The sequence below is a fragment of the Bombyx mandarina genome, chromosome 05, assembly GCF_030267445.1.
Source record: "Bombyx mandarina strain Sakado chromosome 05, ASM3026744v2".
NCBI classification, from domain to species: domain Eukaryota; kingdom Metazoa; phylum Arthropoda; class Insecta; order Lepidoptera; family Bombycidae; genus Bombyx; species Bombyx mandarina.
Genome location: NC_143212.1, coordinates 3718518 through 3739140, shown reverse-complemented (window position 1 = coordinate 3739140; position 20623 = coordinate 3718518). Strand labels below are relative to the sequence as shown.

The following is a 20623-nucleotide window of genomic DNA, read 5'->3' as shown; positions in this document are numbered from 1 at the left end:
AAAGTTAACTCAAATTTTTATGCAGTTAGAACAGCGCCCCTAGCGGTAAACGTTCCAACTCCATGCAAATTTAAATTAACTTTTACGTTATCGAGAACGTTAAAAAACTCGCACTAAGCGCACAGGAGCGTCCTCCTGGATGACCACGTGATCTGGAGATACCAAAAAAGCCTCCGGACCAAAACAAAAAAAAAACCCAGCGCGATATAGAAAACATTGCAGATACATAAACACCGTGTTATATTTCAAACCGTGAGTTTCTCAGACATTCTTCTGAATGTTGAATGCCGAATAGAAAACTCCTGACGATTTGGAAGCGGCTGTAGAGGCAGCCCTACTTGAATAAAACACTTTTAGGTTTGAAGCAATCATTGTAATTGTGGTTTCAGTATAGGTATATTACTGGTGGTAGGACCTCTTGTGAGTCTGCACGGGTAGATACCACCACCCTGCCTATTTCTGCCGTGAAGCAGTAATGCGTTTCGGTTTGAAGGGTGGGGCAGCCGTTGTAACTATACTGAGACCTTAGAACTTATATCTCAAGGTAGGTGGCATTTACGTTGTAGATGTCTATGGACTCCAGTAACCACTTAACACCAGGTGGGCTGTGAGCTCGACCACCCATCTAAGCAATAAAAAATAAATAAAAAAGGTCAATTAGAATAATTTCCATTCACTTAAGCATCGTTCGTTTGATAAGCTATTAAAGGGACGGGCGCGAGAGGTGTCAAAAGTATAAATAAATATTTACCACAGCGTATTGCAAAACGGTTGCGCTGTACTAGTAAAATTTTAAAAACTCATATCTTAAACCGCGAGGCCATATCTAAAATAATAATAAAAAAACTATAGCACAAATTTTAAAGGTATAATGGGATTAATACGATAAAGTGTTAGTGATTTAAACAGTGTTACCAGTGTTGAGAATGCTAAAATGTTGGAGTATTTAGCGTTCCTGCTCATCGGATTCTGGTTAGGTGTTGCCATATTCCTGTACATTTCCTGTTACTGGCTTGAGGAGATACTTGGTGAGTATTCGCTATGGTTTCGCGATATTGAAATCCTAGAGATAGTAATCCAGATACAATTTTTTTCACAATGGATTAACATCGTGTAATTCGAAATCAAAATAAAACCCGCAAAATTCTGTTTTTTTTTGCCCTAATAATAAGTAGTTACCGTTGGCCATGGACGTCAGCAATACTAGGAGTAAAGTTCCTACCAAAGCGTAAATTACCATACAATTGCGACATTATTAAGTATTAAGATATCGGCATTCACGCTGTGGTCAATGGACCCGTATAACCACTCAACTTAAGGTGGGCCATGAGTTCGTTTACCCGGTTAAGCAATAAGTAAATAGATGTCTAAACAGGTGAATCTATTCACAATAACTGCAAATACCGATATACTATGAGTGGTCGTTTCGCGTTAAAAACGTAAACAAGTGTCTCGTAATAAACATATTTAAATTAATAATGCATTTTCTGTTCGCAACGATGACACTAAATAAAAGAAGTTACTTGTTTTTATAAGAGTTGTTAGGCATCATGATAATTATGACAAAGCCTCAGCCGTACAAGTTAGAGAAAAAATATTGCAGACCCAACAGAAACACTGTTTAATTAAAGTCTATCCCAAAAATATGGAGGTTAGTGCCAAGCAGCACACTATTTTATTAGCAATTTACTTTCAATAAGCGACCGATTAGACTGGCGCCACCATTGCAAGTGGTATAAGTTCTAAGATAGCGCCAAAAGTTATTACATTAAAATTTTCAGTTATGCGCCCTTTTTTTCAACTGCTACATTAATGTCAAACCATTTTAAACCATTTGCTACGATAATACTATTTATTTGGGTTTTTCAACAGTAATTTGCTGCTTACGGTTGGAACCTTTTTCGATTTGTCCCCTATTTAGGCCATTTCTCGTTACCCCTATCCTTTATACCGAAAGACAATATCCATAAATACTACACTAGACGTTGACTCTTCAGGTACCATGTTTATAGAGTAACATATACACAAGTGCGTATTCATTAAACAACAAAATGATAAAACGAAAACGTATTTATGTCACGGATTGCTAGCGCACCTGCTTTTACTGTAAATGGCAAAGATCGGCCTTCTAAAGGACGACCAGTAGCGAATGCAAGTTCTTTGACGAATAATTCTACAAATAAAACCTATTTACATTATAAGTTCCTCCAACATTAATAAATTAAGGTTATAAATGTTATAAATTACATTTTGGAATTAAAATTAATTATTATTTTCTGTAATTAGTATTAGTATTAGTAGTATTAACGTAAAAGTAAATCGTAAAGGTAACACGAAATGATTTACGAAATACTTAGACGTAAATATACATAAATACCTATACGAAATAATTTTAAGTTTTATCTCGTGATTACATCTCGCGGTGATGTTATTAAAATTTTCATTGAGTACAATCGAATAATTTTATTTTGACAATTCGAACAATCGGACATCTGTTTGAACGAAATTATAGAACAAATTTAGAAATAATTAAAATCGCCTGGGAAAGTATATAGGAATCTACATTTACTCTTAATGTAATTATTATATGTTCGCAATTGTGTTCCTACTGTGTTAAACTTAGTACGCAGCCAGCCGCCATCGCTTTTTACATTTGACATATTCGCGCTAATTTCGAACGCCATTACTACTTGTTACGTTTGATATATTCGCGCTCATTTCGAAATGCAAAGGCATTTGAGTTGCAAGTCCACTTTAAACACCAATTATAATTCCCATATACATAAAATATTATTTCTGAAGCCGATAATTAAAAGTGCTGACATTTTGCAAAATACAGAAGGCTGGTTTTATAACCTACGTTTAAACGCAGTAAAATATGTCTGGTACTGCAATCATAAAATCGAATGTAGAATTTAGTAGTATGCAAAGAAAAATACTCCATACTTAGTATTATTCGAGAAACACCACGAATAAATAGCATATTATAGTCTATGCGCATTGAAAAAGCTAATATGCAATTTAATGTTATACATAACCGAGTCAACAAAATATTTTAGTGCGTTAATGATTCATTTTGCAACATAATCTAACCTCTTGTTAAGGTAATGAATAAATCAATCCACGATTCAAGCAAACAGCCAACGATATTTTGCGAAAATTCACGATTTACTACATGAAACTACCACATTTGTACAATTTTCCTAATGTAGGTAACTAAACACATAACCATACGGTCAAAGGTTGGCCTCGACACGAAAGAAAAAAAAAACAGACGGTTCAACAATAGAACGAAATTATTGGCTAATGACAAAATTACGTTTATCAAATTGTCTTCAAGATTAATGTTTTTACATAAATTTATGTAAATTTAGACATGTGATGCAGAAGAAATCAAATGTTACACAAAAATTAACCCAAGCTTCGATTTACTTACATGACTATACGAACTCTCGCTCAACTGGTATCAAGTAGTTACTGCAGCCCATAGACATCAACAACGTAAACTGTTCTTACTGGTGGTAGGACCTCTTGTAAGTCTGCGCGGGTAGATACCACCACCCTGACTGTTTCTGCCGTGAAGCAGTAATGCGTTTCGGTTTGAAGGGTGGGGCAGCCGTTGTAACTATACTGAGAACTTAGAACTTATATGTCAAGGTGGTTGGCAACATTTACGTGGTAGATGTCTATGGGCTCCAGTAACCACTTAATACCAGATGGGCTGTGAGCTCGTCCACCCATCTAAGCAATAAAAAATAAAATGCTTATCAATGCAGTCAACCAGCAAGAATCAACTTTGACACAACATGAAACAACTTTAACAAATGTACCGACGACAGTCGAAAATCCATCACAGAAGTCGTACTCAGAGCCACTACTAACAACTCGCCGAACATACACCTATTTGTATGAAAGCACAATCATAGTTCTAATACACTCCAAGAACTTACGAATGCCTTCGAAGCTGAGCTGGTACATCATCATCCACGTAAAGAAAACTTCATAAGCAAATTTTCGCAATCTTTGGACTTTGCTCTGGCACAAAACCTGCGTTCATGACAGCATACGACATAAGTAATTTCATTGTTTGCAATGTGACTTGCACGTACTAACAGAGCTCTGTTTGTTTTGGCACGTTGTGTATGTAAGCGGATGCTACACCTATTATGTTAATGTTATCTCGAACTTGGTATAACGTAATTCATAATTGTAGTTAAAGAACAATAGGTATTTATTTTATTTTTGCATTGAAAACGCGCTTTAATCCCCGTTTGAAGAAGGTTTGGAGGGTTCCGGCGTGACAAGAATGTCCTCCGAGAATGCAATAAAGTGGTCGAGGGCAGTCGTGGCCTAAAGGTTAAGACGTCCGTTGCATTCGTGTTGAGCGATGCACCGGTGTTCGAATCCCAGGCGGGTACCAATTTTTGTAATGAAATACGTACTCAACAAATGTTCACGATTCACTTCCACGGTGAAGGAATAGCATCGTGTAATAAAAAATCAAAACCCACAAAATTGTAATTTGCGTAATTACTGGTGGTAGGACCTCTTGTGAGTCCGCACGGGTAGGTACCACCACCTTGCCTATTTCTAAATGCTATCGGTTTGAAGTAAAACATCAAAAATATCTTAAATGTCTGCTACAAGAAAGAAAAAAAGCATATTATTATTATTAAATTCTTTATTTCAGATAACAACAATCCATATAAATGTTAGTAACAGTTATTTCTTAAAACTAAGTTAGTAAGGACACAGCAATAAAAGAAAACAACAACAAACATACTACATACGATTGCAATAGCTGCATTACGAGAAAACCTTGTGGACCTCTCTGCAATGATTCAGAAAAGGTCCATCTAACCTAGAGAATATCATGGCCAGGATGCTGTTGGAGCTAGCCCCTACCCTGCAGAGCAAGGACGCGCATCGCTTTCTTATTATGGCATAGAAATCGTCGGTGCGCGCCTCCGCAAACATGCCCGATGCGCTGCAGAATCGAGGCAGCCCCATCAGCATCCTAAATGCATCATTATACTGTACACGCAGGGCGTTATACTGCTTTTGCGAGTAATTAACCCACAAACTGCACGTGTAAAAAGATGTACAATATGCTCTGAAGAGCGTAATCTTTGTTTCTCTAGAGCTACGTGCAAACCTGCGGGCAATCATGTTAGCACGCACTGCCAACGCCCTACGTTCACGCTCTATGTCAGCATCGTCCCTGAGGTCAGAGGTTAACAAGTGACCCAGATATTTGAATTTCTTTACAAATGCAATCGGAACTTTGTTCAGAGTAATAGATGGTATTTTCATAGGGCACTTGGCTCCGGCCTCAAAGACCATGCATTCACTTTTTTTAACGTTATACACTAGGCCATGACAGCTAACATACCTTTCACATATACGTAGGAGCTTCCCCAGCCCACAGGGAGACGCACTCAGCAGCACCATGTCATCAGCGTAACTTATATTATTGATATTGACATCTTCAACATGACAGCCGACATGTGTGCTGCTAAGCTCGTCAATCAGAGCATTAACGTACAGGTTAAAAAGCTTAGGGGAGGTCAATCCCCCCTGCCTCACCCCGCACTCCAGCCTATACGGTTCAGACAGCGCTCCTGCCCATCTCACAACGTTCACCTGGTTGCTGTACCAAAATTTAAAAATGCTATTTATTTCTGGTGGAACTTTGGTATCCTCCAGTTTTTTCCATAACATATCGTAGCAGACCAGATCAAACGCTTTCGACAGGTCAAGGAAGCACGCGTAAACTGGCGTCTTTCTATCGGTGTAGTACCTGACAGTCCGCTTTAAGCACAAAATTGCACTTTCTGTTGAAAGACCCAGTCTAAAACCAAACTGGTTGTCGTGGAGCAGTAGAAATTTATCCAGCTCAGAATTAAGCAGACTGTCGAGCACTTTGGCTACAATGGTGGCTAGTGAGATGGGGCGATAGTTATTCCTATCAGATATATCCCCGGTTTTGCTTTTTACAACTGGCACTACCACCGTTTTCATCATCTCTGCAGGTAAGTATGAATGCCCCACACAGAATGTATAAAGCATCGCCAGAACTCGCGATATGTGTGGACCTGCGTACTGCAAGTGTTCTATGCTCAAGCTATCGTGGCCCGGAGATTTGCCTCTGGACATATTTGTTATGGCTTTTTTCACATTATTTGCTATGAACCGAGTGCTCAACTCCTCCTCATCCAGCCTGGCACTCTCTGTAGCCTGTGGCGGCCCCCGTGGTGACTTCACGAAGAAGTGCTCTCTAAATATTTTTGCGATATCCTCAACATCAGTGACCCCCTCTACGCTCACTGGGAGACCTGGCCTAATGTTTAATTTATTTGTGGCCTTCCAAAAGTTTTTAAAATCATTATTTGTATGATGTGATGCCAATCGATCCAACTTCAGCTGTTCCTCGTTATTTTGGCACCATCTTAGACGCGCTTTAAATATCGATCTACTTTTACACATCTCCTCATATATAGGACCGGATTTAGGCTTGTTATAATTTAACCAAATTAGAAACTTGAGTCTAGCCTCCCTATGAACCTCACCAATATGTCTGTTCCATCCCATTATGTGTTTTTGTTTAGTTGGTCTTTTGCTCCGATTATTGTTACAAAGAATAGCTGACTGGCTCAATGCAAAAACAATATCACTATACAGACGATCTATGACTATTCTATGCTCTAAGTTATTAACATACGCCAAGTTATTGAAGAACTTATCTCCTATCGTTCCCATAGTTTCCATTTAAAATGAATATTTAGTTTGCACTTTTCTTCTTCTAACACAAACTGTACTATTTCTTGCCATCAATGCTACTAGATGAAACTCTTGTTTTTTTTTTCATCTATTTATCCTAAGGATTTTAACGATAACATATTATTCCCTTATCCTTTAGATCTACCGTCACGCAACGCATCACCATCAAGTACGAGCAGTGGCCACCACTCAGGCGCGACCACCGCTCATGTCCAGCTCAAAAGACTGGTAGCGAGGGTGGTGGAAGAGGCTGCAGCTTTACCGGCCCTGACACGATATGCTTCAGAACCATCGCACAGTCCATCCGTTGAGTCTTCCACGTACGAAGACTTACTTGCCACAGCTATACTGAATAAGGTACGTAAAACTGTTTACTCCTAACATGGGTATCCCCGTTTTGAAGGAAATTTGAATGCAGTTGAAACTTCCGCCCCATGTCAGCGAAGCGTGTGGTGTGTAATAAGCAATAGGTGCTTCCTCTGCTCATTTATTTATCTACTCTGTATGTTCCAACAATTATGGTACCCGGTGTGCTTCTCAAAATCTGTGTACGTCATGAGAGGAATGCTCCTGTCCACCCTGAGACATGAAATCGCAAATGACTCGTTAGTGCAGTGGTTAACAACCCTGACTGTGGCGCCAAGGTTGTTGGGTTCGATTCTCACATCGGGCAAACATTCGTATGATGAATAGGTTCGTTTATTTATTTATTTATTATCTACATTTGTATATATTTTAATTTCTATAAGTATGTATGTCAGTCTCTGGTATCCCCTAGCGCGGTGACGCTGATATAGTCTCTCCAGACCATCAGCAGAGGTAGAAGAAAAACTGGTATCCATAACACAGGGAATCCTAGTTTGGGGCCGGATGACCGTGCGTGATTTGTTCCCTGTTATTTATTATTATTATTATTTTTATTATAACGGCTGTTCCCTTGTATAAGTACCCCTGTTATTTATTATTATTATTATTATTATTATTTTTATTATAACGGCTGTTCCCTTGTATAAGTACGCAGGTGTACTTCCTAACAGGACGTAAGCACGCGCCGTCACAAGTCTCATATACATATGCCAATCTTATACTTTCTAGTTTCGTCTTCTATCATCAGACAGATGCGCATTTATTCACATAATATATACTTTCGTTTAACATTATAATGAACTGTGGAATATGTTATGCGATCAAAAGTCGCCGTGTTTAAAAATAATATTAACATCGAGATCGCAGTCAACACGTTACCAAGACCGAACCGTCTCTGTGTTCTTAGTGCTAGTTTTTTAACGTTCTCGAAAGCGTAAAAGTTAACTCTTATTTTCTATGCAGTTGGAACAGCGCCCTTAGCGGCAAACGTAGGCAAACGAGTTAACTTTTTCGATATCGAGAACGTCAAAAACCTCGCACTAAGCACACTGCTTTGTGAAAACTGTGACAGCATTTGTTTGCACGAACGCGTTTTGTGACCAATTAGTAGTACGTATTTTAACAAAACACGATATAAACCACAGTTCAGGTGTCAAGGCAAAGCCAATTATATTATTGTTTCATGTCTTGTCATTTAAAATAATTAGCATTGTAAAATTGTATAGTTAGATCATCATCATAAAAAAAAACAGATATTGTTGTAAAAGATAAAATAAAAACTTATTGCTAAATACCAAATCTTCAATAGTGTACATAGAGCAAACAGTAAAAAAGTCAAAATGGTATTGAAGGCGTAGAACTGATGTAATTATTTTACAAGTTCAGGAATATTGATGGGATAAAGACGCTTATGATATTGTCGAAAAACTTATCTACCTACCAGTGGTGGCCTCATCAGAAGATCTTCAGCCCGAAGATTGGCTAGACAAGCAAACAAACAGACAAAAACGTGTGTTTGGGTTTCGGTAAAGCGTAAATAATCATTCAAACTTGAAAAGGCTCGAGCGTCCTTCTTCGAATGTTCAAATGTCCTTCTTCAAACGAGTTCATTAAAATTATTATATTTTACTCAAACAAGTTGCAAAACCAGTTGCAGTTAAGAACATAGTGTATTAAAATAAAGAGTATTGATGTGAAGCCCTATAACGTTCACATTATAGTCTGGAGTTTGCCCTTAAAGGTTTTAGGGCTGTCACGTACATACAAAAAAAACTTAGTAGGTAATTTTTTTTAACACTAAATTAAATATATCGAACAAAATTATCCTATTACATATTTTCGTTGAGCCTCGTTTAAAAGACGACATGTAAAACACAAACGAGATAAGTTAGTTCTAGAATTTGAAATGCCCGACAAAATGTTTTTCATTATTAACAATTTTACAACATCTTTGACAAAAGGTTGTTTGCCTGTTCAGTTTCGCATGCTACATCAATTTATAAAGAGATCTCTACTATACAAAAGTATTCTAAGCTTTTAACTATAAAAAAATAAGATTTATACTTTATGATTATGCATAAGCATCGGAATTGCCTACAGACTTCCAACTATTAAAATTTTTAGTAGTAGCGCATACTATAAATCCAGTCTAGTATAATAATATCTCTGGCCCGGAACAGATAGGCGTTCCTATGAAAAAGCGGGACAACTATTATAGAATATCATTTAAACTTTGACCTCGTGTCTGAATTTAGGTGATGTTTTATTGCATAGTTGGGTGGACGAGCTTATAGCCCACCTGGTGTTAAGTGGTTATAGCCCATAGACATACAACGTAAATGCCGCCACCCACCTTTAGTTATGAGTTCTGAGGTCTCAGTATAGTTACGGCTGCCCCGCCCCTCAAACCGAAACGCATTACTGCTTCACGGCAAAAATAGGCGTGGTGGTACTTACCCGTGCGGACTCACAAGAGGTCCTACCACCAGTAACCCATGACCACGTTCCACAACTAGTAAGATAGAGACTAGGGGAACTAAAAAAAATGTTACGTACTTCCTAATTCCCCATAGAAGTAAATTAAAGAAATTGAGCTTCAGATAACAACGCCCGGTCGTAATGGATTTTCACCACTTCGGCGGCTGAGAATACTATAAATAATACATATAAATTAGTTATAGATAAGCAACTGAAGTACTCAACAAAAACGTTCACGGGTTTCGGCCACTAGACGGCGTCGCTTCGATTAGTTCTTATTGCTCCTGTAGATGCCAGTAGTATATCATCTATCTTATATTTTATTTTTAATGAAGGATTCAGTAAATTTTCAGAAACCACAAAGACTTGTATGATTTATTAGTTTTTAATTTTCTGCGTTTAGTTGTACAGTAATTAAATGCCTTAACTTTAACAACATATAAGTTTAGGGGTATGCGCTACAAGATGTCGCTAGTTTCCATACAACCAAAATATTTGTCTTGAAGTATCGCAGTTTCAGGACCCTAGAGAATACATCATTTCTATTATCTACAGCACGATCTTATATCTCGAGACACAAACTAAAAGAAACTAGTACATCAATCTAACCTTTCACTACATACCGATAACATATCACGTATCATGCAAGATTACGCATTATCGATATATTATTCCAACACCCGTGATACAAATGATACAACACTCTTTGAAGAAATGGTAAGAATTATTATTTTTATTATCGGTTATAATTAAAAAAAAATTATGTGTACTTGTTTAGGTACATACGAATTATTGTACCGGGTAGTCGGACGTAGATAAGGCAGTGATGTGACCGTGTGTGTTTTCGTTAGTAAAATGTTTTTATATTTAAGTTTATTGTCAGTGATTAGTCTGTACGTTATAGCTGGATTATTGTGGGTAAGATTCTGATTCTTCTATTTAGTCTATGGTCTATGGGCGATAGTTGAAATAAATAATTACAATTTATTATGACTAATTCGTGACAAAAAATATGATCTATTGATATTATTGCCATTTTTTTTAAACAAAATCGCGTTACTACCCCTCGCGGTAACTAGAATGGATAAGGCATTTATTAATATCCAATAATAAATAATATTAACAATAATTAAATTATTTATAACCAAAGAAATATTGCAGTCTTAAATTATAGTGCTTTTCAAATCAGGTATAGTAAGTACTTTTCAATAATATTGGATAATATCACCTACCGAACTCAATCTATCCTGAAACTAGAATAATATTGAATTATATTTATCTACTAATAAATCCCAGTCTATAACCCAATACATACACCCGTTTGCCATAAAAAAACACTCGCACGTCTTCTTGGGTTCTCTGTTTCAATTTAATCTATATATAAATTATGCGGAAAGGAATAAAACACAAAAAAAAACAAAATAATGCTATATTTATTTGTCCTTTAATAAGGAGCCAATTTTTCTGCAAAGGGTTTATGCCACACATCCATCTTGCCCTGTCTAGTTTTCATTGTAAATTCATGGTCACCCAAAATATTTATTGTCCACCAGCAGAACTATCGGGTAAACAACACATTTTTTCGGAATTTCACTACCGATTTTTATGATTTTTTATTTGGTTTAATGGACTCTTATGGGAAAAATTCAATGTTTCAATTAGTAATGGAGAAATTTATCAACTTCTTTTTTTTAATATGCCAAGCGACTATCTTAAAAGGACTTAAATGGACTGTGTGATAGAGGATATTGGAAAATAGGGTCTGAGTATGAGTAGAGATGACGTATGACTGACCTTAATCGAAAGAAAGGACATGCAGCTTCCTCACATAATGTGGAATAAAAGGCCAAAAAAAAGACAATTTTTAAGTTTCTTTTAAAATGTAATAATTAAAATTTCCGCAATAATTACATATATCTTTAATTGTTGGTTATCTCGTCGCTAGCCCGCAAGAACGATAAGAATAAAAACATAACACGCTAACCCGGATTTCGTTACGAAACGGTAGGTAAAATTAATTATTCATTGAAATATAAATAACACATTACTTAACGACGAAAGTTTTGTTGTATTTTCTTTAAACTTTCAATAAACGTGTAGATATAACTGATTATTTTAAGTACAGTTTGTGAAGACACTTAGTACTTTTGAGAGTGGTAAGTTCGAAGGAGAGAATGGGAAGCTCTTTTGTAGTTAACAGACAATTATTTTTATTTATTGCTTAGATGGGTGGACGAGCTCACAGCACACCTGGTGTTAAGTGGTTACTGGAGCCCATAGACAAATAGACTTCTACAACGTAAATGCGCCACCCACCTTGAGATAAGAGTTCTAAGGTCTCCGTATAGTTACAACGACTGCCCCACCCTTCAAACCGAAATGCATTACTGCTTCAAGGCTGAAATAGGCATGGTGGTGGTACCTACCCCGTGCGGACTCACAAAAGGTCCTACCACCAGTAAAATTCCCGGAGAATGTCGAACGAGAGGTTTGCCTAAACATTAATTAATCGATTACTATTAAAAACCGCTTCTTTTTTTTTATTGCCCAAGTAGGCAGACGAGCATACGGCCCACCTGGTGGTGAGTGGTTACGGTCGCCCATGGACTTCAGCAATGCCAGGGGCAGAGCCAAGCCGCTGCCTACCGCTTAATACTCTCCACAAGCCTCGTTTGAAGAAGGACATGTCATAGCGCTCGGGAAACACCATGGAGGGGAGCTCATTCCATAGCCGGATGGTACGTGGCAAAAAAGATCTCTGGAAACGCACTGTGGATGACCGCAGTGGCTCCAGGTAGTATGGATGAACTCTACTCCGGTGGCGGGCGGTGCGATGGTAAATGCTTGTTTATCAGTTTAAGTACATTCTAGACTAGATAACATTTCAGAGTTCAGTTGAGGTCATTTCGAAGCATTGTCATTATCATTAGAACAGCGATTAAGCGATAAACGTAATATGTTAATTTGGATTCTCTATTTGGACTTGCACGACGCTCACGTTTAAGGTATAAATAGCCCTTTTGTTGTTAGGCTATTATTTTTTTAACTGTCGTAGATAGGCAGGGCTATTCACGGGTAGCTCCTCCTTGAGGCTTCAGATGTAAGTAGCAAGGGTGGTTGGTACTCCTACTGCAACGTATATTTGCATATTGGCACAAACTGGACTGTTTTTTCCGTACCTATTCGCTGGTAGCCTAAGAGGATATTCTAACTACACCCGGTAAGGTAGATCTCAACCTGAGAGAATTTGCTAACACACAGCCCTAGCAGGAGTAGTGCTTCGCTGAATCTACCATGAACGGGACTGTTGTATTAATCAGTGTACAGCAAATCTCCTCCACAGATGTCATCGCCAATAGATGTTAATGAGGAATCTGGCAAATAAATAATAAAGTTAGTTGTCGGAGTGAACGAAGATTGTGTCAGTTTTACTTCGAAATAAATATTTTTTTCTGATAGAAAGAAACAAAAAAAATATCGTAATCATTTCGGAGAAAAACTTTAATAAATACGCGTATTTATTATGTAGCTTTTTGAAAAGAATATACTGAACCTCGGTCATCCTTACATCAACAAAAAGCCAGCTCTTTGTGAATGACACGAAATATGACATTTTTATGTGGTTGCATAAATATGACCATGGAGAGCCGACTTCTTTTTTTTCTTTTTTTTCCTACCTATGCTGATAGCCTTGAGAGGCTATTTCAGCTTCTGCTTGACGTGTAGGTGAGCTCACGGGGCTCAAACCGGGAGTGTTGCTAACACTGGCCCTAGCAAGAGCAGTGCTTCGCGGAGTTTACCACCGGATCGGAAACGCGACCCACTGAGAAGATCCGGCAAGAAACTCAGTGAGCTGTCTATGGGTTAATTCACGAACGGTGACCGGTGCTTATGGTACCTAAAAGCATCGTTAATAGATCGGGAGGATCCGTAATGAGGTCTTTAGGGCGACGTCGACTGTTTACCATTCGGTCCACAGGATCGGGTATCGAGCCGACTTCGAAAACAAGTATCTACAAGTGATGCTGTGTTAACAACATCGACACGGCAAATGACACAGCTCTAATTATTAGGAGTCCATTCATTTTTGACGTAATACACAATAGTAATTCTTGACCTATTTTTGTTTCCAATACTAGAACATAACGGACACATGAACTTATAAAAAATTAGGAATTGCTTTGAATTATTTGAATAATTTACGCCACTTTTTGCTCGTTCCTTGAATAATATCCAAAATGCTTGTCTCACCGGTGGACTCCGAACATAGGTGAAAAAATCAAAGTAACACTAATTGTTACATGAAAACTTACTATAAATGAGCACCAAATATACCTATATTATCTTAACGAGCGATTGATATCAAAATACACCATGTTAATCAATGTTTTTCTCGAAATTGAATTTCCTAGAATGGCAAAACTGTTGGAATAACCTCAAAAATTACAGCATTTTTCTTGTAAAGAATTTTTTTAACTTAGTATTGGTTATTAAGCGAACTTTGTATGTGAGGGGAGCAATGCCCTTTAAAATAATGTATTTCAACCAATGATGTTAGAAGTTACGACACCAGCGATCGAAACGATTTATCTCTTTCATTGTCACAATCTGTATTGTATAAAAAAAGATACGAAAGCAAAAAGAAAATTGAATTGTAAAATTATCAATCGACAACCCTATTAAATGTGTAGAGCATACACAGTCGCCGCGGAATAGCGTAGTAAGAAAGCGCGCCCGTGCGAACCAGACCTTTTTATCATTAAAACAAGCTAATCTAACATCTAGTACTTAACAAATAAAGAACATGATCGCATAAGAATGTACAGTTTCTTGAGTAACATTTTGAGCTACTTTCCCGCCTCTCACGATGAGGTTAGCTGTTTTTTGTTGAAAGTTATTGTTCGTTAAGAAAATCCTTTGTATTTTCACTTTTAAACTTACATATGTGTGATGTGATAATGTACTGATAAATTTTTCTTTAGAAATTTTACTGTCCGAATCATTATTTCTTTTTTTTAATTAAATGAGGATGTGAGTATGGCACACTCTGAAATCGTGTCACCAGCTTAACCAATTACCGATAGCAAATAGTTTTATTCCAGCACTCCACATGAGTAACCTCCACTTCTCATTCCAGGTGATCGAGCGTTACCAGAACGAGTCCGGATCCGGCGGCCGGAGTAGCGGCATCCATTCGGCCAGCGCGAGCCCCACACCTTCGGAGCGATCGTCGCCAAGATCACTCAACTCCAGAAGTACAAGAGACGTTACAACTCCTGTAAGTTTGATTTTTGGAACGAAGTTCCTTAAGGAACGATGCGGAGGGGTACCCTAAACGGAAAAAAACGTCCGTAACGTAAGATTTTTATTAGGAATGCACACAGTGTACGACTTAACTTTGTAATAACGTGCAAAAAATAACATATTTTTTATCATTCATTGACCACGATCTCAGAGCGTTTCATCATCATCATCATTTTAGCCTATCGCCGTCCACTGCTGAACATAGGCCTCTCCAATAGATTTCCAGTGCGACCGGTCCATTGCCACCTGCATCCAACGAGACCCAGCGCTTTTTACTAGGTCGTCGGTCTATCTAGTAGGTGGCCGTCCCACACTGCGCTTGCCAGTACGTGGTCGCCACTCCAGGATCTTTCTGCCCCATCGACCGTCCTCTCTTCATGCTATGTGGCCGGCCCATTGCCACTTCAGTTCACTAATTCTTCAGAGCGTTTATTTGCGCAATACTCTAACTCTTATGCAAACAACCGTGAATGAAGTGTACCACAATAAGTTTGCACGTTACCGAATGATCGTGGGTTGTTGCGAAACCTCCAGTTTTATTTTCTTGATACCTCGAATAGAACTTAAAATTAATATTTTTATAATAAGGAACTTCGTTCCTATCCGGTGTCCTACGACACCACACATCTTTTTATGGTTTTCCGTAAACCAAACTGTAGTTAGTAACTGGCGTTCGTGAACACTGTTAATATCGGACTCATTCAGCAAAAAATGTGTAGATATAAGAATATCTTATATGATGAAAAATCTCTGTCTTTTTTCATTCGAAGGGTCCTGAAATTACGGAACCAAAAAACAGAGTTACATAATTCTGCTCTTTATCCTGTGTATCTGCCAAGGGGCAATGTTATTTTATTTATTTAGTTGCGTCAACTAAGCGACCATTAATTTAAAACATTGACAAATTGACAAGAAATACATGACAGATGTCACTTCAACTAAAGGTGCAATTAGTATATGGGTGCAAGCAACAGTGGAATATTTGAGAACATCTAGAAAATAGAAAATTTAGAATAATTGTATAAAAATACAGTGAATGATTTTAAGAAATATGAAATAATGCCGTTGATAATTAGATAGCACTGTGATTTAAACCTCATATCTTAAATCGTGTGACATTCGTGCTGTCTATGGGCTACAGTAATCCTGCGACACTGGTAAGGAAGTTCCCGTTTTTCATTATTCTACTTCTCTTCTTTCCACTACTTCTACGATTAATTGGTTAATACAATTATTGTATTTATGTGCGAAATTAATAAAGACGATGTACGTAAGCCTGTATATTTTTTGTATTGAAATTAGGGTTCCATTTTTTTGTAACTTTCCACTGTACATTCTAAGGATTAGTCAACAACACCGTTATCATGAAATTATCTATATTCAGTTTCACAGGTCTTTAATGATTCATTGGCTTATCAAAATATACAAATCATTAAGTGATAAAATTGCGTCAAAAATATCATAATAATCTACGATCGGTGAAAGGTTAAAATAACAATGGTTCACAAAACGGTGCCATATTTTTTTTGTTTTTTTTTATTGCATAATGGATGGATGAGCTCACAGCCCACCTGGCGTTAAGTGATAACCGAAGCTCATAAACATCCATGATGTAGATGCCGCCACCCACCTTAAAATATGAGTTCTAAGGTCTCAGTATGCTGCCCAACCCTTCAAACCAAAACGCTTGAAATAGGCAATTGAAGTCGTCGTGGCCTAAAGGATAAGACGTGCGGTGCATTCGTATCTAGCGATGCACCGGTGTTTGAATCCCGCAGGCGGGTACCAATTTTTCTAATGAAATACGTACTTAACAAATGTTCACGATTGATTTCCACGGTGAAGGAAATAACATCGTGTAATAAAAATCAAACCCGCAAAATTATAATTTGCGTAATTACTGGTGGTAGGACCTCTTGGGAGTCCGCACGGGTAGGTACCACCGCCCCGCCTATTTCTGCCGTGAAGCAGTAATGCGTTTCGGTTTGAAGGGTGGGGCAGCCGTTGTAACTATACTGAGACCTTAGAACTTATATCTCAAGGTGTGTGGCGCATTTACGCTGTATATGTCTATGGGCTCCAGTAACCACTTAACACCAGGTGGGCTGTGAGCTCGTCCACAAATCTAAGCAATAAAAAAAAAAAAAAAAAAAAAAAAAAAAAAAAAAAAAAAAAAAAAAAAAAAAAAAAAAAAAAAAAAAAAAGGCAGGGTTGTGGTATCTACCCGCGCGGACTCACAAGAGGTCCTACCACCAGTAATTACGCAAAATAATAATTTTGTGGGTTTGATTTTTATTACACGATGTTATTCCTTCATCGTGGAAGTCAATCGTGAACATTTGTTAAGTAGGTATTTCAGTAGAAAAAATGATACCCGCCTACGGGATTCGAACACCGGTGCATCGCAAAATACGAATGCACCGGACCTCTTATGCTTTGGGCCACGACGTCTTCAAAATTTTTTCAAAACAAAGATTAGTAATAGTTTATGAATATCAGGATTTCGTTTGTCTTCCGCGGTCCCGCTTCCCTCTTGAGGACCCAAAAAAAGCGCTTGAAAAATTAAGCCTCACTACTTTACTAACATCAGTTAGATATTGTGCTCTTGACTCGGCAGGACAATAGTGTTTGTTTGATCATTACATCGACTGCGTATTTTCAAGCAACATAATTTTCACCTGTCCTCATTACATAAACTTTGATACCATTTACAAACATCACGGCTATCCCAATATAATTGTTTAAGACCATAGCACACCCGAATAAAATCATATTTAGAGTTACTCTCTTATCTGGATTAAACTGTTTTTTTTTTTCAGTTGCGAGAGGAGGATGACGTGTCGGACTGGGAACATGGAGAGCCCACTGATGACGTCACGGAGGTTTCACATCGAGTGCCATTCCCAGAGTACGGACGTGACATAATCCATAACTCCGGTAAGGCTTGAACTAGATCAATAAAACTTTCTCCTCCTGTATTTTTTTTACAACAAAAACTGTAGAAAGAATTGAATTTAATCATTATAGACTTTAAGATAAGTGTGCGTGAATCCGAGACGGTAATACTAGTATGGTCGCTTAGTTTGGTGCTCCACTGGGCTAGGACAAATCGAAAGTGAGGAATGATCTAGAAGTTATCCTAAGTTCCCGGTTTATGTTTGGGATTCGACGAAAAGATAAATGCACATACGCAACAGCGACTACCACACGAAGAACCTAGAAGCGTCTACTTTTGGATCTACCACGAGTAGTTCTATATATATTTTCCTTTTGCGAAACACTTAGCTTTTGTATCACCTGCGGTCATCAAGTCCGGCCTGTTTGTTTCTGATCTATGTGTGCATGCGATATTGTTTCACTCTCTCACATACATAGATGACATGCCTTGTCTATTACATCCTTGCTTGTCGGAAAGCAGTGACAATAATTTAGAGCGTAACTATATTATGTATGGTTCTAAATTTGCAGATAATTCGGAGCGAGATTTCGATGAAGTATCCGGCAGCGACCTCCAAGCCGTGGACGGAACGTGGGAAGAGAATTGGCTGTTCCAAAAGAAAAAAATTAAAACAGTACAATCAGTACCGGTGCCTATGTTAGTCCCAAATTCGAATGCTGAATACAGAGCTCTGATCGGCGATAGGGATGCTGATGATACCACCGATCTATCAGACAATACGAGCGACGCGGAAGACGAACCAGAATTCACGAGCGATATTAAAAGAACATTACATTCCAAACACGTAATAGGCGGAAAACTTAAATTAGACGAGACATTAGATTTCGAACCGGACAGCCTTACCATTATAGATGACGAAGTCTTTGAAGAACCCGTTGAAGGGATTAAGCAAAACGAAAAAGCATTAAATAGTATGATTGACGAAATTAATGACAACAATGTATGTGTTGTTGAAACTTCGACGATTGTTGATAAAAATGAAATAGATGGTGTTGATAGAGATGAAATAGACGGAGCTAAAGACTCTGTACTTGTTATCGGTATAGAGAGCGGACCGTTGCCTAAAGCGGAATTCAACTTGAAAGAAGAAATCCACAGGACTCCGGTGAATGGTTATGGGAAAGAAAATGTAGATGTGGAGTTTAATGATGAAGTTGGCAATGAATATTTGGATAGTCTTCAAAATCAAGGTAGGTCACATGTACTAGTGTACTAGTGCACTTTGAATAGTTTTTTGCATAGATACTAAGAGGAATTTAGCTATTAAGAAACAGTAATTTTCGCCATTGTTAATCCATCGTTAAAGTCACCAAATTTTCATTGAGGTTAATTTTCCACGGATGTGTATCACAGAGTTGATAGGCAGTTAAAACAGACAATATGCTGGGCCAAGTTTCAAGTATAAGAGTTTACCGTGAAATTTACAAATTTTCGCATTTCTTATTGCTATAATAATCAGTGAAAACAGTCACTGTCCTGCTGTGACTGTCGTGATATGTCGTTAACACGTTCACAATGGACATTCTGTTTTAATAGGACATCTTAGCTATATATTCATCTCTTTTCTACACTAAATTAAAATAAAATAACGGCTAGAGAAGCAAGGGAGATAAGAACAATATCGCGCGTTAAACCTCTTTTCGCACTTAAGCTGTAAAAGTACTAACAGTCTTTCTACTGCCTGTTGATAGCTCTAATAGAAACATTCGCCACAATGCCAAAAACAGCTCTATTAAGCGACACAATCCAATAAACTATGCGCTAAAGCATCAGAGGAACAAATAAACAATCCAAAACATTTTAGATTTCGGTTAATAAATTCAGTAGGTAAATTTAGAAAATAATACATATGCCTTAAACATTTTAGGGTCAATAAACACCTTGAACCATCACGAGCGTGAAGGCGAGTATGAAGAAACAGTGACATTGCCGGTGCAAAGGTACGCCGACAGCTTGAGAAGGAAACATTTCGAAAATGGTCATCGAGAGTGAGTGCTCTATCAATGCAGAAACAACAAAATCATTTTAAAATCATCGACACGTGTTATTGTAAACAACCACTTCTTAACTTTTTTTTATTGCTTAGGTGGGTGGATGAGCTCACAGCCCACCTGTTGTTAAGTGGTTACTGGAGCCCATAGGCGTCTACGATGTAAATGCGCCACCCACCCTTAGATATAAGTTCTAAGATCTCAAGTAAAGTTACAACGGCTGGCCCACCCTTCAAACCGAAACGAATTACTGCTTCACGGCAGAAATAGGGAGAGCGGTGGCTCCTACCCGGGCGGACTCACAAGAGGCCCTGCCACCAGTAATAAACTTGACCTGTACCTGAATTGTCATGGCGTCGCAATTCCAATGAATAGCCCTACAGTGTTCCCAGAGTATTGGCATTCTTGGGATCTATAATATTTCCAGCGATCTTCAGTGTCGCAGTCATTTGAATGGTAACGGCAAGTTGGCTTGTAAATAGTTTGAAGTCTATAACTCCAGCTCCACACCGGATAAGAGTAATACTTTACAAATTGATGTCGTCGTGGCCTAAAGGATAAGACGTCCGGTGCATTCGTGTTGAGCGATGCACCGGTATTCGAATCCTGCAGACGGGTACCAATTTTTCTAATGAAATACGTACTCAACAAATGTTCACGATTGACTTCCACGGTGAAGGAATAACATCGTGTAATGAAAATCAAACCCGCAAAATTATAATTTGCGTAATTACTGGTGGTAGGA

At 38.0% G+C, this 20623-nt stretch overlaps 1 protein-coding gene across 11 annotated transcripts in view; it reads left to right on the top strand.

Annotated features, from left to right (window-relative positions):
* M7BP (Myosin-7a binding protein) overlaps nt 1-20623 on the top strand; it is a 112632-nt gene that overhangs the window by 83819 nt on the left and 8190 nt on the right. For 6 of the 11 annotated variants that reach the window (XR_016323073.1, XR_016323072.1, XM_089727306.1 and 3 more), the window contains 5 exons: nt 6920-7137; nt 14762-14902; nt 17748-17865; nt 18397-19077; nt 19755-19875. Coding sequence is in view for 9 of the 11 variants with exons in the window: in XM_089727306.1 (XP_089583432.1) it covers nt 6920-7137; nt 14762-14902; nt 17748-17865; nt 18397-19077; nt 19755-19875 (1279 nt within the window). In the remaining 2 variants the exon portion in view is untranslated. Of the gene's footprint in view, nt 1-852; nt 1029-6919; nt 7138-10410; nt 10543-14339; nt 14497-14761; nt 14903-17747; nt 17866-18396; nt 19078-19754; nt 19876-20623 lie in introns of those variants that run through there. The other 5 variants (XM_028186324.2, XM_089727308.1, XM_028186325.2 and 2 more) reach the window with 4 other exon arrangements.